The 19,800-nt window shown below is 42.0% G+C and overlaps 1 protein-coding gene across 2 annotated transcripts in view; it reads left to right on the plus strand.

Moving 5' to 3' along the window:
- Positions 1-19,800, plus strand: part of LOC127645141 (beta-1,4-galactosyltransferase 2-like) — a 180,111-nt gene that overhangs the window by 130,891 nt on the left and 29,420 nt on the right. For both annotated transcript variants that reach the window (XM_052128669.1, XM_052128668.1), the window contains one exon: positions 6,459-6,646. In XM_052128669.1, coding sequence (XP_051984629.1) covers positions 6,459-6,646 — 188 coding nt within the window. The remainder of the gene's footprint in view (positions 1-6,458; positions 6,647-19,800) is intronic.

Consider the following 19,800-nt stretch of genomic DNA (forward strand, 5'->3'; position numbering starts at 1 on the left):
TCTTACATCCCAGCGGGACCATTTTAATGCCATTTGCGAACTTTCCAAAGCGAGAAAGTTCTCTTTCAATATCCGTGTCAGGAATAAACGGCAGAAAATGAGATATCAATACCTTTGTTGTCGGAGAAACCAGGGGTTGAACTGGAACAAAATTCCCACTTACCGTGATTCCTTTTTCAACCAATCGATTAACGAGTGTCTCATATTTCAGAAATACCACCACAGTCTTATTCATCTGAGATGCTGATATAATATTTCCATGTCCCATTCTTTCTCCTACATCCAACAGTACATCCTCAACCGAAAGGCCCGCATTACTAACACATCTAACCCCATGTTTGAGTGACAAGGAATACGCACCCACACTCAGGTGAGACGCCATCCCTCACAAACACGAGGCCAGATTCCAAACTCGAAGCGAGCTGAGAAATAACTACAATACAATCACAAAAATGTGTTTTTAAATTTAGATATCAAAATGTGTAATTAAATAAGAAAAAAGAAAATATATGAGAAATAATTTTTACATTTACCAATCACCAACATTAAACACTCCCATGCACTAACTCCCCACTTCCCAGCATGCACCAGAGAGAGAGAGAGAGAGAGAGAGAGAGAGGAAATAAGGAAGGGTAGGAAATAAAGATGAGAAAGAAAGTAATGAAGAATGAAAGGGAAAATAGAGTGCAAAGAAGAAAGAATGCAAGAAAGGAACAAAGAAAGAGAAAGAAAAAGGAAGGAAGGACAGATGGTAAGAATAAGGAAAAGAAAGACACATGTTGTTAAATAAGTAAGAAAGGAAGGCTGAAAAGAAAGGAAAGGAGAAAGAAATAATATAGAAAAGTTGAAAAATGAAGGAAGGAAGGAAGGAAGGAAGGAAGGAAGGAGAAGAGAGATGCAGAAAAAGAAAGAATGCAAGGAAGAAAACGAGGAAGAGAGAAAGAAAGGAAGGAAATAAGAAAGCGAGGAAGAAAGGAAGGTACAAAATAAGGAAGTGTGAGAAAGTAATGAAGCAAGAAAGGAAAGAAGGTAGGAAGCAAGGAACAAAAAGAGAAAAAGGAAGAAAGGGAGGAAAGCATGAAGGAAGAGAAAGGCAAAAAGTGAGGAAGGAAGGAAGGAAAAGAAAAGGAATACTTTAAGATGATGCTTTGTTCCACCTTAGCATATCCTTCTGATAATGGCAGTGACGTCCTATAGCTTGTTTTTTCTGCATGTTTTCCATACTATTCCTTGTGATACCATGTTATTGATGAAATGGAGACAAACTTAAATTGAATTAATATAAATGGCTTGGGTTTGTCTATAAACTGTCTTTCTTCAGCACTTGGATTCCCACATTTCATTACTGTAAATTACTTGGCCTGGCCAGACGCCAGTGCTGCCTCATCCTTCTGCTCAGAGCCTCTCATACAGCCAGGAGTATCATACAGGAAGCAGCATTTTAATTTAGACTTACTGATAGTACATTAGCTGTCAGATGGCATTGAAGTACAGTAATGAGCCATCTCCAAAATCAAAGCAACTTCCAAAACTGTAAAACTTCCAGCATTTCTGCTGTGGCACATTTAGCAAAGAGAACCATCAGTTTTTCTAAGCTGGATGCTTGACAGCCTTTCTGTGTCCACCTTTTTCTTGAACTTGGAAGTGTTCCATGATTCACCTGTTTTCAATTTCCAATTGCAATGTGATGTTTATAGTATTACATTTGTAAAAATGGTCAAAAAGCATATAGTGGCGATACTTCACAGAGTCAAGTTTTTTTTATTGACAATGCCTCAAATGATTGTGCTGAAGTGATGGTCCGAGGTTAATTACGTTGATATCATTAACTACTTTGAATTGGTATGGCAGCCAACAACAGCACAAGTTGAGCCTGAAATAAAATGTACTTAAAATAATACTTAAATGCTGGTGACCACCCATTCTAGTCATTTCAGCAGGGAAGAGAGCCTGTCAAAAAAAACTGTTTGTTGACTTCAGCATGGATGTACTACATATGGTGTCCTAATTTAGAAGGTGTACAGTTTATCTATAACATGATATCAGTTTCTGAGAGTGTTGTGGCACCGTAGATCAACATATGGCCTGGTAACAACATCATTGTGCCTTTGGGCAATGTACTTAATGCCAGGTTGCTCCAGGGAAAATAAGAATAGCATTGGATTAAAATGTCTGTTAAATCAGTGGCTCTCAACTAGTTTTGCTGCAGGACCCACATTTTTCAATGGACATCAAGTGGTTACCCAACACAATACAAAATTGAATTTCATGCTCTTGGCAGGCAACATTTTACTTGTGCAAACAAGCCATGTTTGTCATTGTTGAAAGTAAAATCTTATTTAATGTAGTAATATTAGATATTATTTTAATACTTTATGTATATATACTGTATATTTATATTTATTAATATCGTTTAACACACACACACACACACACACACACATATATATATATATATATACATATATATATATATATATATATATATATATATATATATATGTTTGTGTGTGTGTGTGTTAAACGATATTAATGCACAACACGGTGACGAATAACCACCCAAAGCAAAATGGATGTCCTGCCCATTGAAAATCAGACAGAGAGATAGTCTGTTGTGTGATAATATTACATTTATTTGAATAAATTAAATAAAAAGCTGTACAAATAATTGGACAATTATTTTTTAGGATGTGGGCATGTCACGTGACTTCTCCATGTTGGCATCCGCCTAAGTTGACTGGCTTCTAGCAATTAACAGATGAATTTCAAGTGACAGATGAATATGGTTCTTGCATAAAAAACATTCTAGTACAAGTTTAATTGAATGCTGAACCTTTAACATCAACAACAATGAAATGGAAAGCATTTTATCCTCCTCTTAAAAAGTTGATATGAACTAAGTATGCATAATTATTTTGTTATTTACATTTAGCATTGTTTATCCCCGCTGTTTGTGGTGCCATCAGAAAATACCTGCAACCCATTTTTTGGTTGCTACCCACCATTTGAGACTGTTAGTACTTCTGTTTCAGTTTTTAAAAGAAATTAATTCACATTCAGGAAAATTAAGCTTCCTATTCTTATTCCTCTTCTACATTCTATCACTCTCACTTTCTATCTATCTTATGCACACACTTCCTATGACTCAGGTCGCTTCATCTCCCTCCTGATGTTTTTTGTCCTCTCTACTCCTCTAGCCTTCAGGTCTGGCATCAGTAGCTTACTGGATGATATGGTCAGCCTGCTGGTGACTGATAATGCAAGCTTACACACACTCGTACACCAGTTCAAAAAATGCACAATACAATCTCTCAGGCTGAACCCTGGTCCTAATCTGTTTCCATAGCAACAAGGTTGGCCTTGAGAGTGCCGCTATAGGGATCATGCCTCATGACCTAGAGCGAGCAAGGGATTATGATTATATCATTTTGATCATCAGATAAAAAATAGGGATAATTGCCTCTCGGAGGGCAAGTATTGAGCAACTGATATTGCTGCGATAAGAGACTCGAGCCAGGGACCATTTTGACTCTTAGACCTCAGTTGTGTGGTTTAAGTCTGGGTTATGCAACAGAGCCATCATAGTTCTTACTGTGGATGTGATGTATAGATGGAGTCTGTATTATTTACTGTGCATGAGCTGAAAATTATTTCTCTCTGCCTCATTGACTATGAGTACAATGTGAAACAAACTTCAGAGGAGATAAATTTCACTTTTGGCTATGTTTGTGATGGTTTATTGTCCCGTCTATCTCCAAAATCCAGCCTCTCGTTAATTAATTAATTAATTGGTTTTTTAATTCAAATAGTTTTGTCACATCAATTAAAGTCTATTTAACTATTTAAAGGTGCTCTCTGTAATTGTTCCTCAACAAAAAAGTGTACTAAATAATTATAAACATTTATAAAAAAAAAAATATTTGGAAACATATGTATAAAATTATGAACACATAAGTAAAATGAAGACTCCAGTGACATCAGTAAACTTACACTCTACATGGAGTGTCCCCTCATTGGGGCTGCCATGTTCGAATCACAGGACCAGCTGAATAATACTCACTTAATCTCAATAACCTCACTAGGGCTGTTATTGGACACTTTCACTCATGTATTAAAGTAATCATGGCTGACTGTCAATAGTTCATTTTTACAATTGCATTTGTAACTGAAAACTATTGATTTTAAATTATGCTGCATCCACACCCCTAGGGGTCACTGTAAGTCCTAGATGACATAAACACAAAAATAATCGAGGACACCTTTAAAAAAACCAACTTAAACGCAGTTTGTTCCTGGGAGGCATCAGATGAACTAACCCCACCCCGCCCTAATCCTAACCATATGGTAGAGGAGCCTGCCAGGAACAATGCATGGCACATTTCACCAATCGTGATCTTAAACCAGCCTAAAGTTGTGGTCACATTTACCATTGGATGGTAAAATCAATGCAAACAGCAATTTTGGCTAATGGTGGTGAAGAATTGCTCTATGCACATTTTGCTGGGGGATCAAATTTGCATAAAAAAACATGCAAAACTAGACAAACACCTCAAACGAGACAAACACCTCACACCTGAAACGTTCGGATGATTGCTTAGATCTGGTGATTCTTTTTTAGAAAAATAGTTACACTTTTTTTGTTCCCAAACCATCTGTTCCTGATTTCCACATATGTCCTCTTTGGGAGCTGGTTTCTTGGATGAGAGATGCTAAATCGTGAGCATGTCCTAGCTTTAATTCTCCAAGTTATGTCATTTACTCAGGTCTTTGGCAGCATTTGCATGAGCTGCCTGCAATGCATTTTATAAAACCTGTAAAAATGTGTCCGATAGTGTTTAATAAGCACACTGATGAAGAATAAAGCAATTTGACTCTTTGTCCCTTTGTCTTATATTAGGATTGATCAAAATTAGTAGTCAGTATTTAAAATGTAAATGTAATGTTTAGCATCCCTTTTTAGTGTCAATGGTCTGGCATAAGATTAAAGTCTTCACTCCTTGTTAAATCTAAAGCTTTGCTTGAGAGGTGCTTGTGTTTTTTATTTAATGCAGTTCATCTGTGTTTACTGCTGCAGTTGTGCAGTGAATGCAAGACTTCAAAGCCTTAAAATGTGCATCCTTTAATCATTTTCTTTATGCTTTTGTCATGTACATCCACAGCCATTGTGCTGAAAAGGCAGTGGATTTATGACAGTAGTTCACACCTTTGGGTTATTGGGCCAAATCTCTTAATACAGGATTACATGGGATTATTGTCACACTGGATTATTAGTTTAGACACCACATAGTGTTGTGGTGTTACCTGACATCCTTTGTTGTGTGTAATTATAGGCATTTAACACACCAAATTAGGCATTTTGTGTGGTTGAATTTTCCAGAACATGTCACATCTGAGTATCATTACTTGTTTTTAAATATTGTAGTGTTGACTGTATTCATCAAGCAATTATAAGAGAAAAAGGTAAATTTATGGGACAAATTGGTCCAATATTTGTTCCCAAAACCCTTAGGCCCTATTGACTGATTCATTTAGGCTAGTTGTGTAAACATATTTCCCCTTCTGTCACTCACTCGACATTGTGTCAAATGTAGTGACACAAGGGGTCTTTCTTGAGAGCCTCGAATACCTCTAAACTTGAGAAAAAGCCAATGAGATTTTGGCAGACGAAATTTGCATGTCCCAGACAACCCGACGCATTTCATAGCGTTAAGATAGCCCCAGCCGCTTTCTGCTCTATTACGAGAAACATAGAGAGATAAAAGGCTGCGGCTGGCCGGCTTGCTCCCATGATAGTCATGTCGCCTGTTCCCCCCTTTGGGGTTCTGGGAACCTAAGGTATGTATATGACTCCTTTGGGGGCGTTGGGGAGGGTTACGTGTGGGCGATACAGTTGCTTCTAGCACGCTGTAGCTTGCTTGCACCTGTGTCAGCAGTTCACGTAACACGGTCTAGTGCATGACGTTTTTAAATGGGACCCCTTGTGTTACTACATTCGACACAACGTCGAGTGAGTGACAGAAGGGGAATATCATGGTTACTGTTGTAGAGGTATGCGAGGCTCAGAGGTATGCAAGGCTCTCAAGAAAGACCCCTTATGTCACAACATATGACACAACGTCTCGTTCCCTCCATCAGGGAACGGAGGTTACAACAGTAACCATGACTTTCTTGCAAACCAGTTATCCATTCTGACTTTATTTTTTTTCTTTATAAGTTTTGTATATCTAATTTGAAAGCTTATCAAATTTGTATTGTTAGAAAATATGCACCTCCTTTCGCTGATCAATTGTTGAAAAAAATATTTTTTAAGAGTTTCAGGCCCTATTTAGTACCTTGTTCATGGAAAGAGCCTTTTTACTTCTATTAAACTGATATTTGTTTTTCATTTAAAATAGTTTTCCTATTGTCTTTTATTTTTATTTTTTTATTTTAATAATTTATTTGTTTTTGTGTTTCAGCTTGGGGAGGAAACCTTCAATCGGGCCAAGCTTCTGAATGTTGGATACACAGAAGCTCTGAAAGATGCAGAATACGACTGCTTCATTTTCAGTGATGTGGACCTGATCCCGATGGATGACCGGAACCTCTACCACTGTTATGACCAGCCACGCCATTTCGCAATTGCCATGGACAAATTCGGCTTCAGGTAACACATTTAATATTGAGGTAATCATAACCTGCGGGATTCTGTTGACAGATCATATTTGATGTATTATGTTATCTCACTTTCATAATCCTGGTCTCTTATGATACATATATATGGTAATCAAAATGCAAAATAACAAAATCCATTCAAGGCCATTTTTATGAATTTCATATCCATTTAGAATTGTGCCTTTGCACAATTATTACAAATATGTGGGGCTAGTTTTGTTATATGGTTTTTACATACATATTAATAGATGCCATATCTGTCTTTGTGTGTGTTTTTGTTCCCTTGCAGAATACAGATTCAGTTAATCAAACAGTAGAAGCTTGAGGGCTGTCTGTCAAAGCCTATGCTTTGGATGATTAATAGGTTTTTTCCACTATTGGAGATGTATATAATTCTTTGCTGTGTCATCTGGAGTCCTAGAATACAGCTGAATTATAATGAATCAAAAGTTAATTTGTTAAGTGCCATACCTGTCTAGGCAGACCTGAAGCCTTGACAATCATATGTATTAATTTTCCCAAGCAGGAAGTTATTTAGCTCAGATGGACTTGTTCTCTTCAAGTGTAATAGCTGGGAATGTTTAAACTCTGGTTTCTAATATGTTTTTTGTTGGACTCGAAATGAATATAGTCTGTCTTCTGTTGGCAAGCAGACAAGTTGCCCTTTCCTCTGTGGTGTTTAATTTCCTGTCTTTGTGTTAGGGACGAAAAGGGCCTTGACAATCTTAATGCTGTGCCTTTCTCTGGAGAGAGTTTTCCTTTGTATGCCAGTATCTTATGATGTGAGCAGTGTTGGGGATGTCATTCCAAAAATTAAATCAATTATTAATATTTTTTTATATATTTGGGATGGGTTTGCTTTACTTCTTACTCAGTTATCAGTAATTACGTTACTAATTCTATTATTTGTGATTTTTTTTTTTAAATACACATCTGCCTTTTACTAGGTGGACATTACAAGGATAGACACTGATTTATTTTTTCAGATTTTTATTTAAAATTAAATTAATTGTGACATAGTTCATAACATACTTTAATTGCATCTTAAACAATTGACATCTGCAAGTATATATATATATATATATATATATATATATATATATATATACATATATATACATACACTGGCAGCAAAAAGTTTGGAATAATGTACAGATTTCGCTGTTTAGGAAATTGGTACTTTAATTCACCAAAGTGGAATTCAGCTGATCACAAAATATAGTCAGGACATTACTGATATAAAAAACAGCACCATCACTATTTGAAAAAAGTAATTTTAGATCAAATCTTGACAGGTCCCATTTCCAGCAGCCATCACTCCAACACCTTATCCTTGAGTAATCATGCTAAATTGCTAAATTGGTACTATAAAATCCCTTGCTATTATATCAAACATTGTCAAATGCTATTTGGTTTGTTAAATTAAGCTTAATATTGTCTTTGTGTTTGTTTTTGAGTTGCCACAGTATCCAATAGACTGGCATGGCTTAAGGTCAATATTAGATAAAAAATGGCAACAAAAAAACCCCCAGCTTTCTCTAGAAATGTGTCAGTCAATCATTGTTTTGAGGAATGAAGGCCATATAATGTTTGAAATTGACAAAAAATGTAAGATTTTATACAAAGGTGTACACTACAGTCTTCAAAGATAAAGTACAACTGGCTCTAACAAGGACAGAAAGAGATGTGGAGGGCCAGATGTACAACTAAACAAGAGGATAAATACATCAGAGACTCTTGTTTGAGAAATAGATGCCTCACATGTCTTCAGCTGACAGCTTCATTGAATTCTACCCGCTCAACACCAGTGTCATGTATAACAGTAAATAGAAGACTCAGGGGTGCAGGCAGAATATATATATATATATATATATATTAGGGCTGTCTATTTAACGTGTTAATTTAGTGCGATTAATTTGACAAGAAATAACACTTTAAATTAATTAAAACAATTAATCGCACTGACCATAATAGGGAAGATTCCTGACAAATGCAAGCTTGTAGTACCACCTGTTTATCCAGAGGGCAGTAAGTGAAATTTCAGTTGTATGAGCAATGCGCAGTTTATACAGTGAAGAAAACAATGTTCAGCAGACACACAACACAAACATGTGGTACGTTCTTGCATTCAAAACACTTGAAGGAGCGCATATGCGTACTAAGCGATCTCAAGATATGTTTAAAGATTGAGTATTAAACTATTAACTTGACACATCGACCTAAACATTTTATGTTTATGACTCAACACACCCAAGATGCTACACAAGCATATCTGACGCAGGTGTAAATTGACAGGCTCTTAAACAAGCCCTCATAATAAATCTCCAACTGATTGACCAATTCACTTGTGAAATGGATTGCTGTGAACTGTATGCCAATGATTAACTTATGATCAATAATATGGTAGTAAACAATACATTGTATTCTAAAGCCGCTTTTTGTATTGTCTTATCAATGATTAACTCTTCTGCCACAAGAATATAATGCATTTTAATTATCTGAATATTTTTTATTTTATATATTTATATATATAATATAATTTTTAAATATTTAAAGATAACAATGTATAATTATATATTGCTATTAATATGTATAATCTTTATATATTGAATTATTGTTATATGAGGGGCTTTCTCAGCAAATATCTGTATATGCGATTAATTGCGATTAATTAATCGGGACACCATGTAATTAATTTGATTAAAGATTTGTATCGATTGGCAGCCCTAATATATATATAAATCAAAAGTATTTACATTTTTGCAAAACAGCCTGTCCTGGAATAGAAAAGGAACAGAATGTAACGCACACACAAGACGAGACAGTCACAATGTCGGAGTAAAACTGCTTTATTAAACAGAGCAGGCAACAGTACAAAAAGGGCAAATCCAGTGAAGAGTAGTCAAGGGGAGCGCGAGGTCGAAGCCGGGGAATCGGAGTATATCAAAGGGGCAAATCCACAGAAGAGTAGTCGAGGGGAGCGTTGGGTCGAAGCCGGGGAATCAGAGTATATAAAACGAGACGAGACAAGCGAGAGGAAAAGACAGGGGAAGCTAGGGGAACACTAGAGCTGGCAAAGCGAAGGGGTAAACTAAACAATAACCAACAAGAGTGAAGCTGAAATGGCAGCATATATGATATATATATATATATATATATATATATATATATATATATATATATATATATAGGGAAAACGAACAGTGCAGGTGAGACTAATAATCTAGTGATAGAACGAGTGCGGGTGAAACTAATACTCTGATGATTGTGAGCGAGCGCAAGAGCCAGAGGGGGCGGGTGCAGGTGAAACTAATAACAGAGTACATGAACGCTAACAAGGGGACTGTGGAGTTAAATAAGGAATGAAAGTAAAACTTACGGAAGACCAAAAGGGACAAAATGGGCAAAGAAGAGGTAAGGGCAAAATGAGACAAGGTAAATGTTACACAGAATCAGTTTGATCAAAACAATATAAGGTTTTATGCCTTTTCACTGCAGTAGCAGTATAAATATGAATTACAACCTGACTAAACATAATCGTTATTGTATATTTAAATGGTTCCTTATCATGTACATTGAGTTTGGCAATGATCCCCAACTACTTTTTTTCTTTTATGGTCTATCATGTTATGACATGAAATATGTCATACAAACATACGTGCTGACTCAAAAGAGCAATAAAACTCTTCTCCAAATGCATCGTCCACAGGCGCTTTCCAGACGTCATGCTTTTTCTGCAGAAAAATATAACTTCGGTACGCCGGCAAAAAAACACTGCACTCATTGGTCACTGCCTTGGTTGCATGTTCCTGCCCCACCCACAGCCAGTGATAATTTCAAGCAAGCAGGATGTGTATTTTCAGTGTTTCAAGGCATTAACTCAGCTGGGAGTCCAGACAGTGAAATTATTAACACCTCCCTCTGAGAGATGCTGTCTCCATCTGCCTGGCCATTGATTATGTTAATGAAGCTAGCACCTGAAAATCACTGGAAAAATCAGCTAGTGTAGGGCCAACTTTACACAGTTATTAATTAATGATAATAAATGTAATAGTAATACAGAAAGAAGGAACAGTTCCCTTTATTTTCACATTATCACATAACAAGAAACAGTAATCTTGGAACAACAAGTTACTTTTTTGTGTAAACATGCACTAAACCAACAACTTTGACCACTGCAAAGGTCTTGCTAAATTTTCAGCATCTCGTCTCTTGATTACTGTGACTTTCACAGAACTTTATTATTTTAAATACGTCTAACTTTTTTTATTGCAAGAATGTATTCTGTGTGAACCATCTCTTATGCTTCCTACCCATCACTACACATAAGGCATCTTTTCCCCACCAAAAATTATTTATAATAGTAACTGAGCAGTCACATTAATGTACCTAATTGTATTCCTCTATAATCAACCATTTTATCGACTGCCTCAAAAACATAAGTGCCTGTTGATTTGAAAATATAATGTTTTTATTTATGTATTTTCATTCAGCGCCATTCACATCTCACCAAAATTCTATCTGCCAGTGTGACACTAAAGACAGGAGCAGTGCCTACCAGAAAAGCAGTACCTGCTTAGTACAGTAGCTAAATTTGAGCTGTTATTGAATTTGATTTGTATTTCACTGTAGAATTCCAGACAGTATATTGCTTAGGCTAAACAAATGCTACTGACCTTCTCTGGAGAGTAGAATGCCTTTTACTGTCATTGGGACAATAATTGTATTTTCCTCTAAGAGTGAGTCACAATATTGGCTTGTCTCGCCAGTCTGAGGAAGCCTTAGAGGGACATTTGTTCCAGACTCATGTGACTTTCCTTCCTTTGTGGAATGCAAAAGGAGATGTTAGGTAGAATGACAGCATCAGTCACCATTCACTTTCATTGTAATGAAAAAGATGCAATAAGTGAACAGTCACTGAGACTAATGTTCTGGCTAACATCACCTTTTGTGTTCCATGGAAGATAGAAAATTGTTATGGTCTGGAACAGCAAGAGGGTAAGGAAATAATTAGAGATTTTGTCTTTATTTTTGAGCTATCCCGTTAACATTACAGTATATGTTAAGCGGAGCACCTTTTGAGTCTTACACGCTCTAAGACAGCGAGTGTGTGAAGAATCTTCAGCCATACTGTTTTTGTGAAGACTGCTGCTGTAACAGATGGCCTCATTAATTTTAACTTGTTGTCTTTTAACATGAGGTTGTGGCATACATAGTTGCATGTGCGTGTCTGTATCCATGCATGCAGGTTTTTGCGTCTCTGTCTCCCTTATGTCACAAAATTGTTGGCATAGGCGAATGTGGTTGCTGTCATTGGAAACGCACACTTCAGTTGCCCAAAGCGAACTCCAGGCATCCCATAATGCACATGACAGCCCATGGTCCAGTGGGCCTCTTGAAAAACGAGACAGAGATACCATGGTGGCATCTGAATTCCCATGCTTTTTTTGCATGTACTGAATTTGATGAAGAACTTTGTTCCTGATTGTTAAAAAAAGTATGTTCTTTAGGTATGCTGGTGTGTAGTCAGCCTGATCTCATGAAAATGACATGACTGTGGCAACTTTTTTGCTATTTTTTTTTACGTGGTTCCTTACATGTATCGGTGTAGTTCTGCGGTGAAATGTCCACTGAGCAGCGCTAAAAGCAAGTTCAAACACAAAAACTATTTACTCTAGTGTTAGCGTAATCAAGTACAATTTGAACACTTTCACTTAAAAAGAGCCACTCATTATGTCTTCGTCATTTTCAACCTATTAAATCTGCCGGATACTCAGTTCCCATGGCCTTATGGAATACTGCAGCAAAGTGTACACTGTTTGAAAACTTCAGACCTGTAGGTAGGTCAAGGACCCATTGCAGACAATCTTAGACTGTATTCATTTTGTAGAGCTTTTCTTTGAATGTTTTGAATACTTTCTTGAAGTTTAATCACTCCGTGGTTAATTGGTCAAATATATGACTTAGTGCAGAGAACCATCAAGGCCTTTTTTATTTCTCCTTTAGCTTAGAATGGAGTATGTACTGTATAAAGGCTTTAATTCTTTAGAATATGATTCCTCAGATCGTTCCCTTGCCCTTTGAATCAAAGATGGCTTCTATGGTTTATGGTAAGGGTGACCAGATTACTGCTTGTGGAAAACGGGACAGCCCCCTCCCAGCAAAAATGTATTTGACATATCCTTACCTAGGTACAGATCAATGTGAAGTATAGGGTGCATCCGCATCTGTAACTGTTGTCACCTTGACTTTTCGCTGGCAGCAATTTTTCTCAGTGTGCGCTTATCTTTCAAGAGGTTATCGTAAAATGCAGAGCAGTTGGTCCAAAATTAAGATGTACAAAAAGCATTGTCTTCATGACTGTTACACTGTCAAGATTTATCCGCTGTCCATGTTCATTAATGAGAACGTTGTTTCGTCAATTAAACTGAGAGCAGGGATTCTGGAGTAGAAGTGTTCGAGGTTGCTCTGAATGTCTTTCCACTATGGGATGTCTCTCAGTTGGGCCCACTTCAGTGTATCTGTGTTCTCTAATGAGCAGCTCCAATTTTGGAGGTAATCCAAATTTAAACGCTGAATAAAAGTTTCTCACTGCACAAAAGAAATCTTACGCTTGCATATCACCAGCTTCAACCAGGGCATCCAACTGCTTTTTAATGTCATAGGGTATGAATGATTCCTCCAGCCTGGCCTGCAAGACTTTTCTCAAGTCATGAATCTGCAAAGCTAACATAACAGAATGATAAGCAAAAAGTCCTTCACTTGTGTGCACCTTGTCATGATTCTGAACTTTGCTTCTCAAATAAATTGCTAGCACTTGTTGTGGCACACTTTTAGCAGTATTCACATGTCGGTGCGGCCTCCATGGGCGATGGAAAAGTGAGCTCCACAAATCTCACAGCTGACTTTACTAGGCTCTGTCTGTGACTCCTTTGTTTAGAAATGTAAACTCTTTTTGAAGATCCTCATTAAATGTACATGCATATTTCTTTGACATATTTCCAGCCACAATTTCATCTGTGTGCACTTTCAAACTGACTCTTCAATCAGTTCACTAACTGGACATCTACTGATAGGGGATTGTGACTGGATAGTTTAATCAAATAATGTACGTCAAATAACACAGTGTGATTTTATTGGTTTTACAAGCCGTATCCTTGGCTACCTTTAATTAGAATACTCACTTGATTGAGAAAGCTGCATATGCGGATTGAGAAATTTTAGGAGAGAGGAAATATGGGACAAAGTATAATTTTTTTCATAATAAGTCAGGACACTAGAAAAAGTGCTTAAATACTGGACTGTCCCGGTAAAAACAGGACTTCTGGCCACCCTATTTATGGCACACTTAAGGTTTTAAAGTTTTTACTGGGCATCCTCAGAGTTGAGTAGCTCAACAGAGGGGCCTGAAGGGTGACGCAAGGAGAGATGGGTTGCTAGAACAGTTGGTAGAAGTATCAGATGTAATTTCAAACCATGCCCTGTGGGATGTTCTATTAGAATCACTCATACAAGATGCAGTTTTGTCCAATTCTAAAACTTCAGTTGGCTTATCCGAATACAAAAACGTAATCAAAGAGTTTCTTCACTCCACGCTTTTGAAATCTAATGGGAATTGAAAGCTATTAGCCTGATACTCAAAATGGACCATTTCAAATCATTTTAGGACATTTGGGGGTAATAATGAAAATATTGACTCCCTCTCAGATTTGAGATTCGATGGTGGAATACCGTGGTATCCAAATGAATTAGGACACTAACCACTCTTAAAAAATTTAAGAATGTTGTTGGATTCTTTAACAAAATATCAAACAAAGGGCTATTTATTTTAAAGAAAGCACACTTTCCTTGAAGAGACATGCACCATTTTCATGCAGAACAAAAGAGGTTGTAGGGTTCTCTTACGAGAGGTTCTCTCGTATTGCGTAAGCTAGCTTACGCTACGGGAAAGATTCATCTTTTCTGAGATATTGAAGCCAAAAAATTATCCTTAATTTTTGTATCCATTGTCAACGCAGTGCGGCAGCTGCAGACCTTGAGCGGGCTAGCTAGCGAGCTCATAGGTTGCTCTGCGGCAACTGCTGCAGCCTATAGACGAGCTTGGGCGAACTCGCATCCAATGAGAGGCGTCCGCAGCTCACTGCATCAAAGCCCGCCAAAATGGGCGTGACTTGAGTGCATATAAGCATAGTTCGTAGGCTGGAACCCTGATTTTCATCTCTTCAGCGAAGCTCTTCGCATCGCTGACCTGGAAGCCGCGTCGCCGTTCGAGGGGCATCAAGCAAGCGTGGACAGCGCTAGAAGAAGCCGGCCGTCTCAGCCACCTTCAGCCATCCTGCGAGCTACGCCATCCGACGACGTATCCTTTTATTCAGCAAGCTAGTTCTCACGAACTATTCACAAAAGAGTACGAGCGTCTTTTTCAAGATGCCTCGCTCCACTTGCGCCTCATGTCGCGCCCTTCTCAGCACAGGAGACCGCCACATCATCTGCGCTCTCTGCCTGGGACTGGGGCACGCAGAGCTCGCCCTCACTGAGGGCGGATGCGATTTCTGCGAAGAGCTACCGATGTCGACCCTGCAGGCTCGACTCGAAGCGCTCAAAGCAGAAACCGAAGCGCCGCTCACAAAGGCTGCCGGAAACTGTGGTTGAAGCGACTGCCTCGCCGGAGCCTCTCCCTCGAGCATCGCTTTCACCCTCCCCACCCCCCCGGGACCCGCAGTTGCCGCCGAGCGGCCGCACTGCTGCCATCTCGGATGACGAGGCAGAGGATAAGGGCCGCTGTTCCATCATGGCTTCGGACAGCGAGGAGTGGTCAGGCTCCCAAGCCTCCTCCTCGGCCCAGGAATCCAGCAGGACCCGCGCCGAGTCGAGGGGAGTTAACACGCCTCCTCACACAGGCCGTCGACCGCCTCGGGCTCGAGTGGTCACCGCCCCCTGAGCAGGCACCCAACAGACTCGACGGCTGCTTTCTTCAAAGCCATCGCCGCTCTACACCCGCGGCCCAGGCCGCTCCCTCCCTGCCGGAATTACACACGGAGCTTGCAAAGTCGTGGAACGCTCCTTTTTCAGCCAGGTCCCGTTCCCACGTCTCCACCTCTCTCGCGTCGGTGGACGGCGCCACTGAGAGAGGCTACTCCTCCAGCCCCCCGGTCAAGGACTCGGTAGCAGCACACCTTTGTCCGCCCTCCGCAAGATGGCGTTCCAAGCCTGTGCTCCCGTCTAAGGCCTGCAGAGCGACTTCCGCCTATGTTGGCTGCGCCTATTCCGCCGCCGGCCAAGCCGCATCTGCTCTGCACTCAATGGCCATTTTACAGATCCTACAAGCAGACCTTCTTCGGGAGTGGGATGAGAAAGGCAGGCACCCAGAGGCTGTTACTGATCTACGAAGCGTGACAGACCTCGCCCTTCGCGCTACCAAAGCTGCAGCCCAAGCTCTAGGGAAGTGCATGGCCTCGCTGACTGTGACCGAGAGACACTTGTGGCTAACACTAGCCGACATGGGAGAAGCAGAGCGCTCCACGTTCCACAACGCACCGCTCTCTCCGACCGGTCTCTTCGGCTCCGCGGTGAGTGGCATTGTTGACCGCTTCTCAGAAGTCCAGAAAGCCACCTAAGCCATGAACCTCTTCCTGCCGCGTCGCGCTAGCTCCTCTGCAGGCCGCTCACGTGATCAGCCTCCTGCATGAGCCTCTTCACAGCGCCCAGTTCAACAAACTCAGACTTCTCAGCGTCGACAGGGCGGCCGCCTCGATCAGCGCCAGACAGCCGCCTCAGACCGCCGCCCGCGGGCCTCGATCTAAGGTAACGCTGAAACCCGAGCAGTCGAAGTCTTCCTAACTGTGTTGAACAAACGACGACTCAGTCCCGCCGGCCGGACCACCGTCAAAGTTTCGCCCCTGTCAGTCCCCTTCTCTCAGGCTACTGCAGTGGTGAATTTAGCAGCCAACAAGCCGGTGACACTGCCCGCTTGCTCAGCACTCAAACGCCGCTTTCACGGCGACCCAAATAAATCTTGTAAAGAGCAAACATGTCTTATGTGTAGAAAATGTGCCCACAACCCAGTGTTCACCCCTACACACAAGCATAACACATCCCGTGCCCCTATCAGAGCACGCTCTCATAAAGCGGTTACTGAACCGCCGAAGCGCCAGAGTCAATGAAGGCGCTCACAAATGCGCGCGAGCGCCCATTCTCTGGTCAGCTCTGTCACACGACCAGCCCTATGTGTAGAAAATGTGCCCACAATCCAGTGTTCACCTCTACACACAAGCACTGCATGTCTCGTGTCCCCACCAGAGCACGCCACATAAAGCGGTTACTGAACCGCTCGAGCCTACGTAATATGTGCGCGACGCCCATTCTCTGCCCGCTCTGTTACACGGCCAGCAAACATTCCTCTGTGTGTAAGTCCCGTGCCCATGACTATGCTTACGCATCACGTAACAGATGTGACTCTTTCCCCATTCATTCCAATAGGGAAGTCACTCACAAAACAGCCTGTTCATGCTGTCTCGCGAGCAATCATGCATAAACACACTAAACGCGCCACACATTTTGTTCAGCGCTCTGTGTGCGGCAATCAGAGCGAATTGGCCATTCACCCTCTAGCGTTACGCTTCAAAGCGTGGGAAGCTATTCCAGGGATATCCAAGTGGGTGTTAAGCACAATACAACAGGGCTATTTGCTACAGTTCGATCGCCGCCTCCTCGCTTCAGAGCTGCTCGAAACCACTGTGAACACGGAAGCAGCGTGCATGCTTCGTTCAGAAATAGCAAGCCTTCTGTGCAAAAGGGCCATAGAGAAAGTGCCACCCTCTCTGAGCGAAGTCGGGGCTTTACAGCCGTTATTTTCTTGTTCCCAAGAAAGACGGCGGCCTCAGATCCATATTAGATCTCAGGGTTTTGAACAAGGTGCTTGCAAAAGACCGCTCAAAATGCTTACAATCAGGAAACTCCTCGCGCATGTGCGCCAGGGGACTGGTCTATTTCTCTCGATCTGAAAGATGCATACTTTCAGATTCAGATAAATCTCCGTCACAGGCCATTCTTGAGATTCGCCTCGACGGCCAGGTTTATCAATACACCGTCCTTCCGCTCGGCCTGTCCTTAGCACCCGTACTTTCATGAAGTGCATGGATGCGGCGCCGCACTCCCTGCGGAGTCAGGGTTTGCGAATTTTGAACTATTTGGACGACTGGCTGATTATGGCACAGTCACATATGGAGCTTCTGTCTCACAGAGCAGTTCTCCTCAGCCATCTGAACAGTTTGGGTCTTGCAGTCAATTGGACCAAGAGCTCACTACAGCCCAGTCAGACAGTTTCCTTCCTTGGAATAGAACTAGACTCCGTGGCAATGACGGCTCGCTTATCTACACAGCGCAGCGCCGTGTTCAGCGACTAGCCGCATCTTTTCAGATGAACAGCCTCATGCCTCTGAAGAAATTCCAGAGAGTGCTAGGTTACATGGCCTCAGCCGCAGCAGTACTTCAGCTGGATTTACTGCACAAGCGCCCGCTTCAGCATTGGCTAAACACCGGCGTCTCGCCGGGCTTGGGCCACAGGCCGCCAGCCCATCAAGGTGATTCAGACCTGTATTTCAGCTCTGCAGCCCTGGACAGTGGCCGAATGGTATCAGCGGGAGTGACAATGGGAGCTGTATCTCGCCGAAAGTCATCTCGACAGACGCGCCCAACACAGGTTGGGGCGCGGTCTGCGAGGGCTCTCCGGTTTTCGCCTATGGTCAGTTCAGGAAAAGCTCCTTCACATAAATTGTCTGGAAATGATAGCGGTCGAGTACGCCGCGGCGCTTTCTCCCGGTCATTCAGGGTCACCACGCCCTGGTCCGTTCGGACAACAGATCTGTGGTATCCTACCTAAACCGTCAGGGCGGTGTCAGATCCAGGAACCTCTTCCATCTGACGAAACGCATACTGAGTTGGTCCCAGTGCCACCTGCGCCGCTGAGGGCGACGTACGTGCCAGGCCACCTGAACGACGGCCCGGACAGACTGTCCAGAGACAATATTCCCCAGGGAATGGTCCCTGCACGCTCAAACAGTCCAGATGTTATGGCACCTATTCGGCAGAGCAGAGATAGACCTCTTTGCGCCCAAAGAGAACTCTCACTGCCCAATATTTTTCTCGAAGCGAGGACGCGCTGGCCCAGGACTGGCCCAGACGCCCGCTTTACGCCTTCCCTCCCGCCTCGCTATTGCCACAGGTAATGCAGAGGATCAGGGAAATGCGCCACTCGGTGCTCCTCATAGCCCCGCGTTGGGAGAATCAGACATGGTTCCCGAGCTTACGCAGCTGTCACTGACAGCACCGTGGCCCATCCCAGTGAGAGCAGATCTCCTCTCTCAAGCTCGCGGCACAATCTGGCATCCCCACCCAGAGCGCTGGGCGCTGCATGCGTGGGTGATCAATGACTACCCGTCGCTCTGCCAGAAGGAGTAATAAACACCATCATACACGCTAGAGCCCCTTCCACGAGAAGACTCTATGCGTCAAAATGGTCTGTGTTCTCAAAATGGCGCGCCGACAGAGACCTGGACCCGCGGACATGTGGGGTGTCGTCGCTGCTCGTATTTCTACAAGAGCTGCTGGATAAGGGCAGATCCCCATCCACGCTCAAAGTGTATGTGGCGGCCGTTGCGGCGTTCGCTGAACCCCTGCACGGCCAGTCATGGGGTAAAAATGAGCTGGTCATCCGCTTCCTCAGGGGAGCTAGAAGGATGAACCCCGCGCCCTCATCGGTTCCTATCTGGGATCTTTCTATAGTTCTCGAAACTATGAAAGCCCCCCCTTTCGAACCACTTCAATCCGTGGATTTGAAATACCTTTCACTCAAAACCGTTTTTCTGACTGCCCTGTCATCAGTCAAACGTGTGGGAGACCTTCACGCGCTGTCTGTCAGCGCTGCGTGTCTTGAGTTTGGACCAAGTGACACCAAGGTCATTTTAAAGCCTAGACACGGCTATGTTCCCAAGGTGATACTCCTTTCAGAGCACAGGTCATTTCCTTATCGGCGCTGCCAGCACCCGATAGCGAACGCGACGCCAATCTCCTTTGCCCGGTCAGAGCACTGAGATTGTATACTGCGCGCTCCGCTGCTTTCAGGCGCTCTGAGCAGCTTTTCGTTTC

Source organism: Xyrauchen texanus, chromosome 6 (assembly GCF_025860055.1).
Source record: "Xyrauchen texanus isolate HMW12.3.18 chromosome 6, RBS_HiC_50CHRs, whole genome shotgun sequence".
In the NCBI taxonomy this organism is placed as follows: domain Eukaryota; kingdom Metazoa; phylum Chordata; class Actinopteri; order Cypriniformes; family Catostomidae; genus Xyrauchen; species Xyrauchen texanus.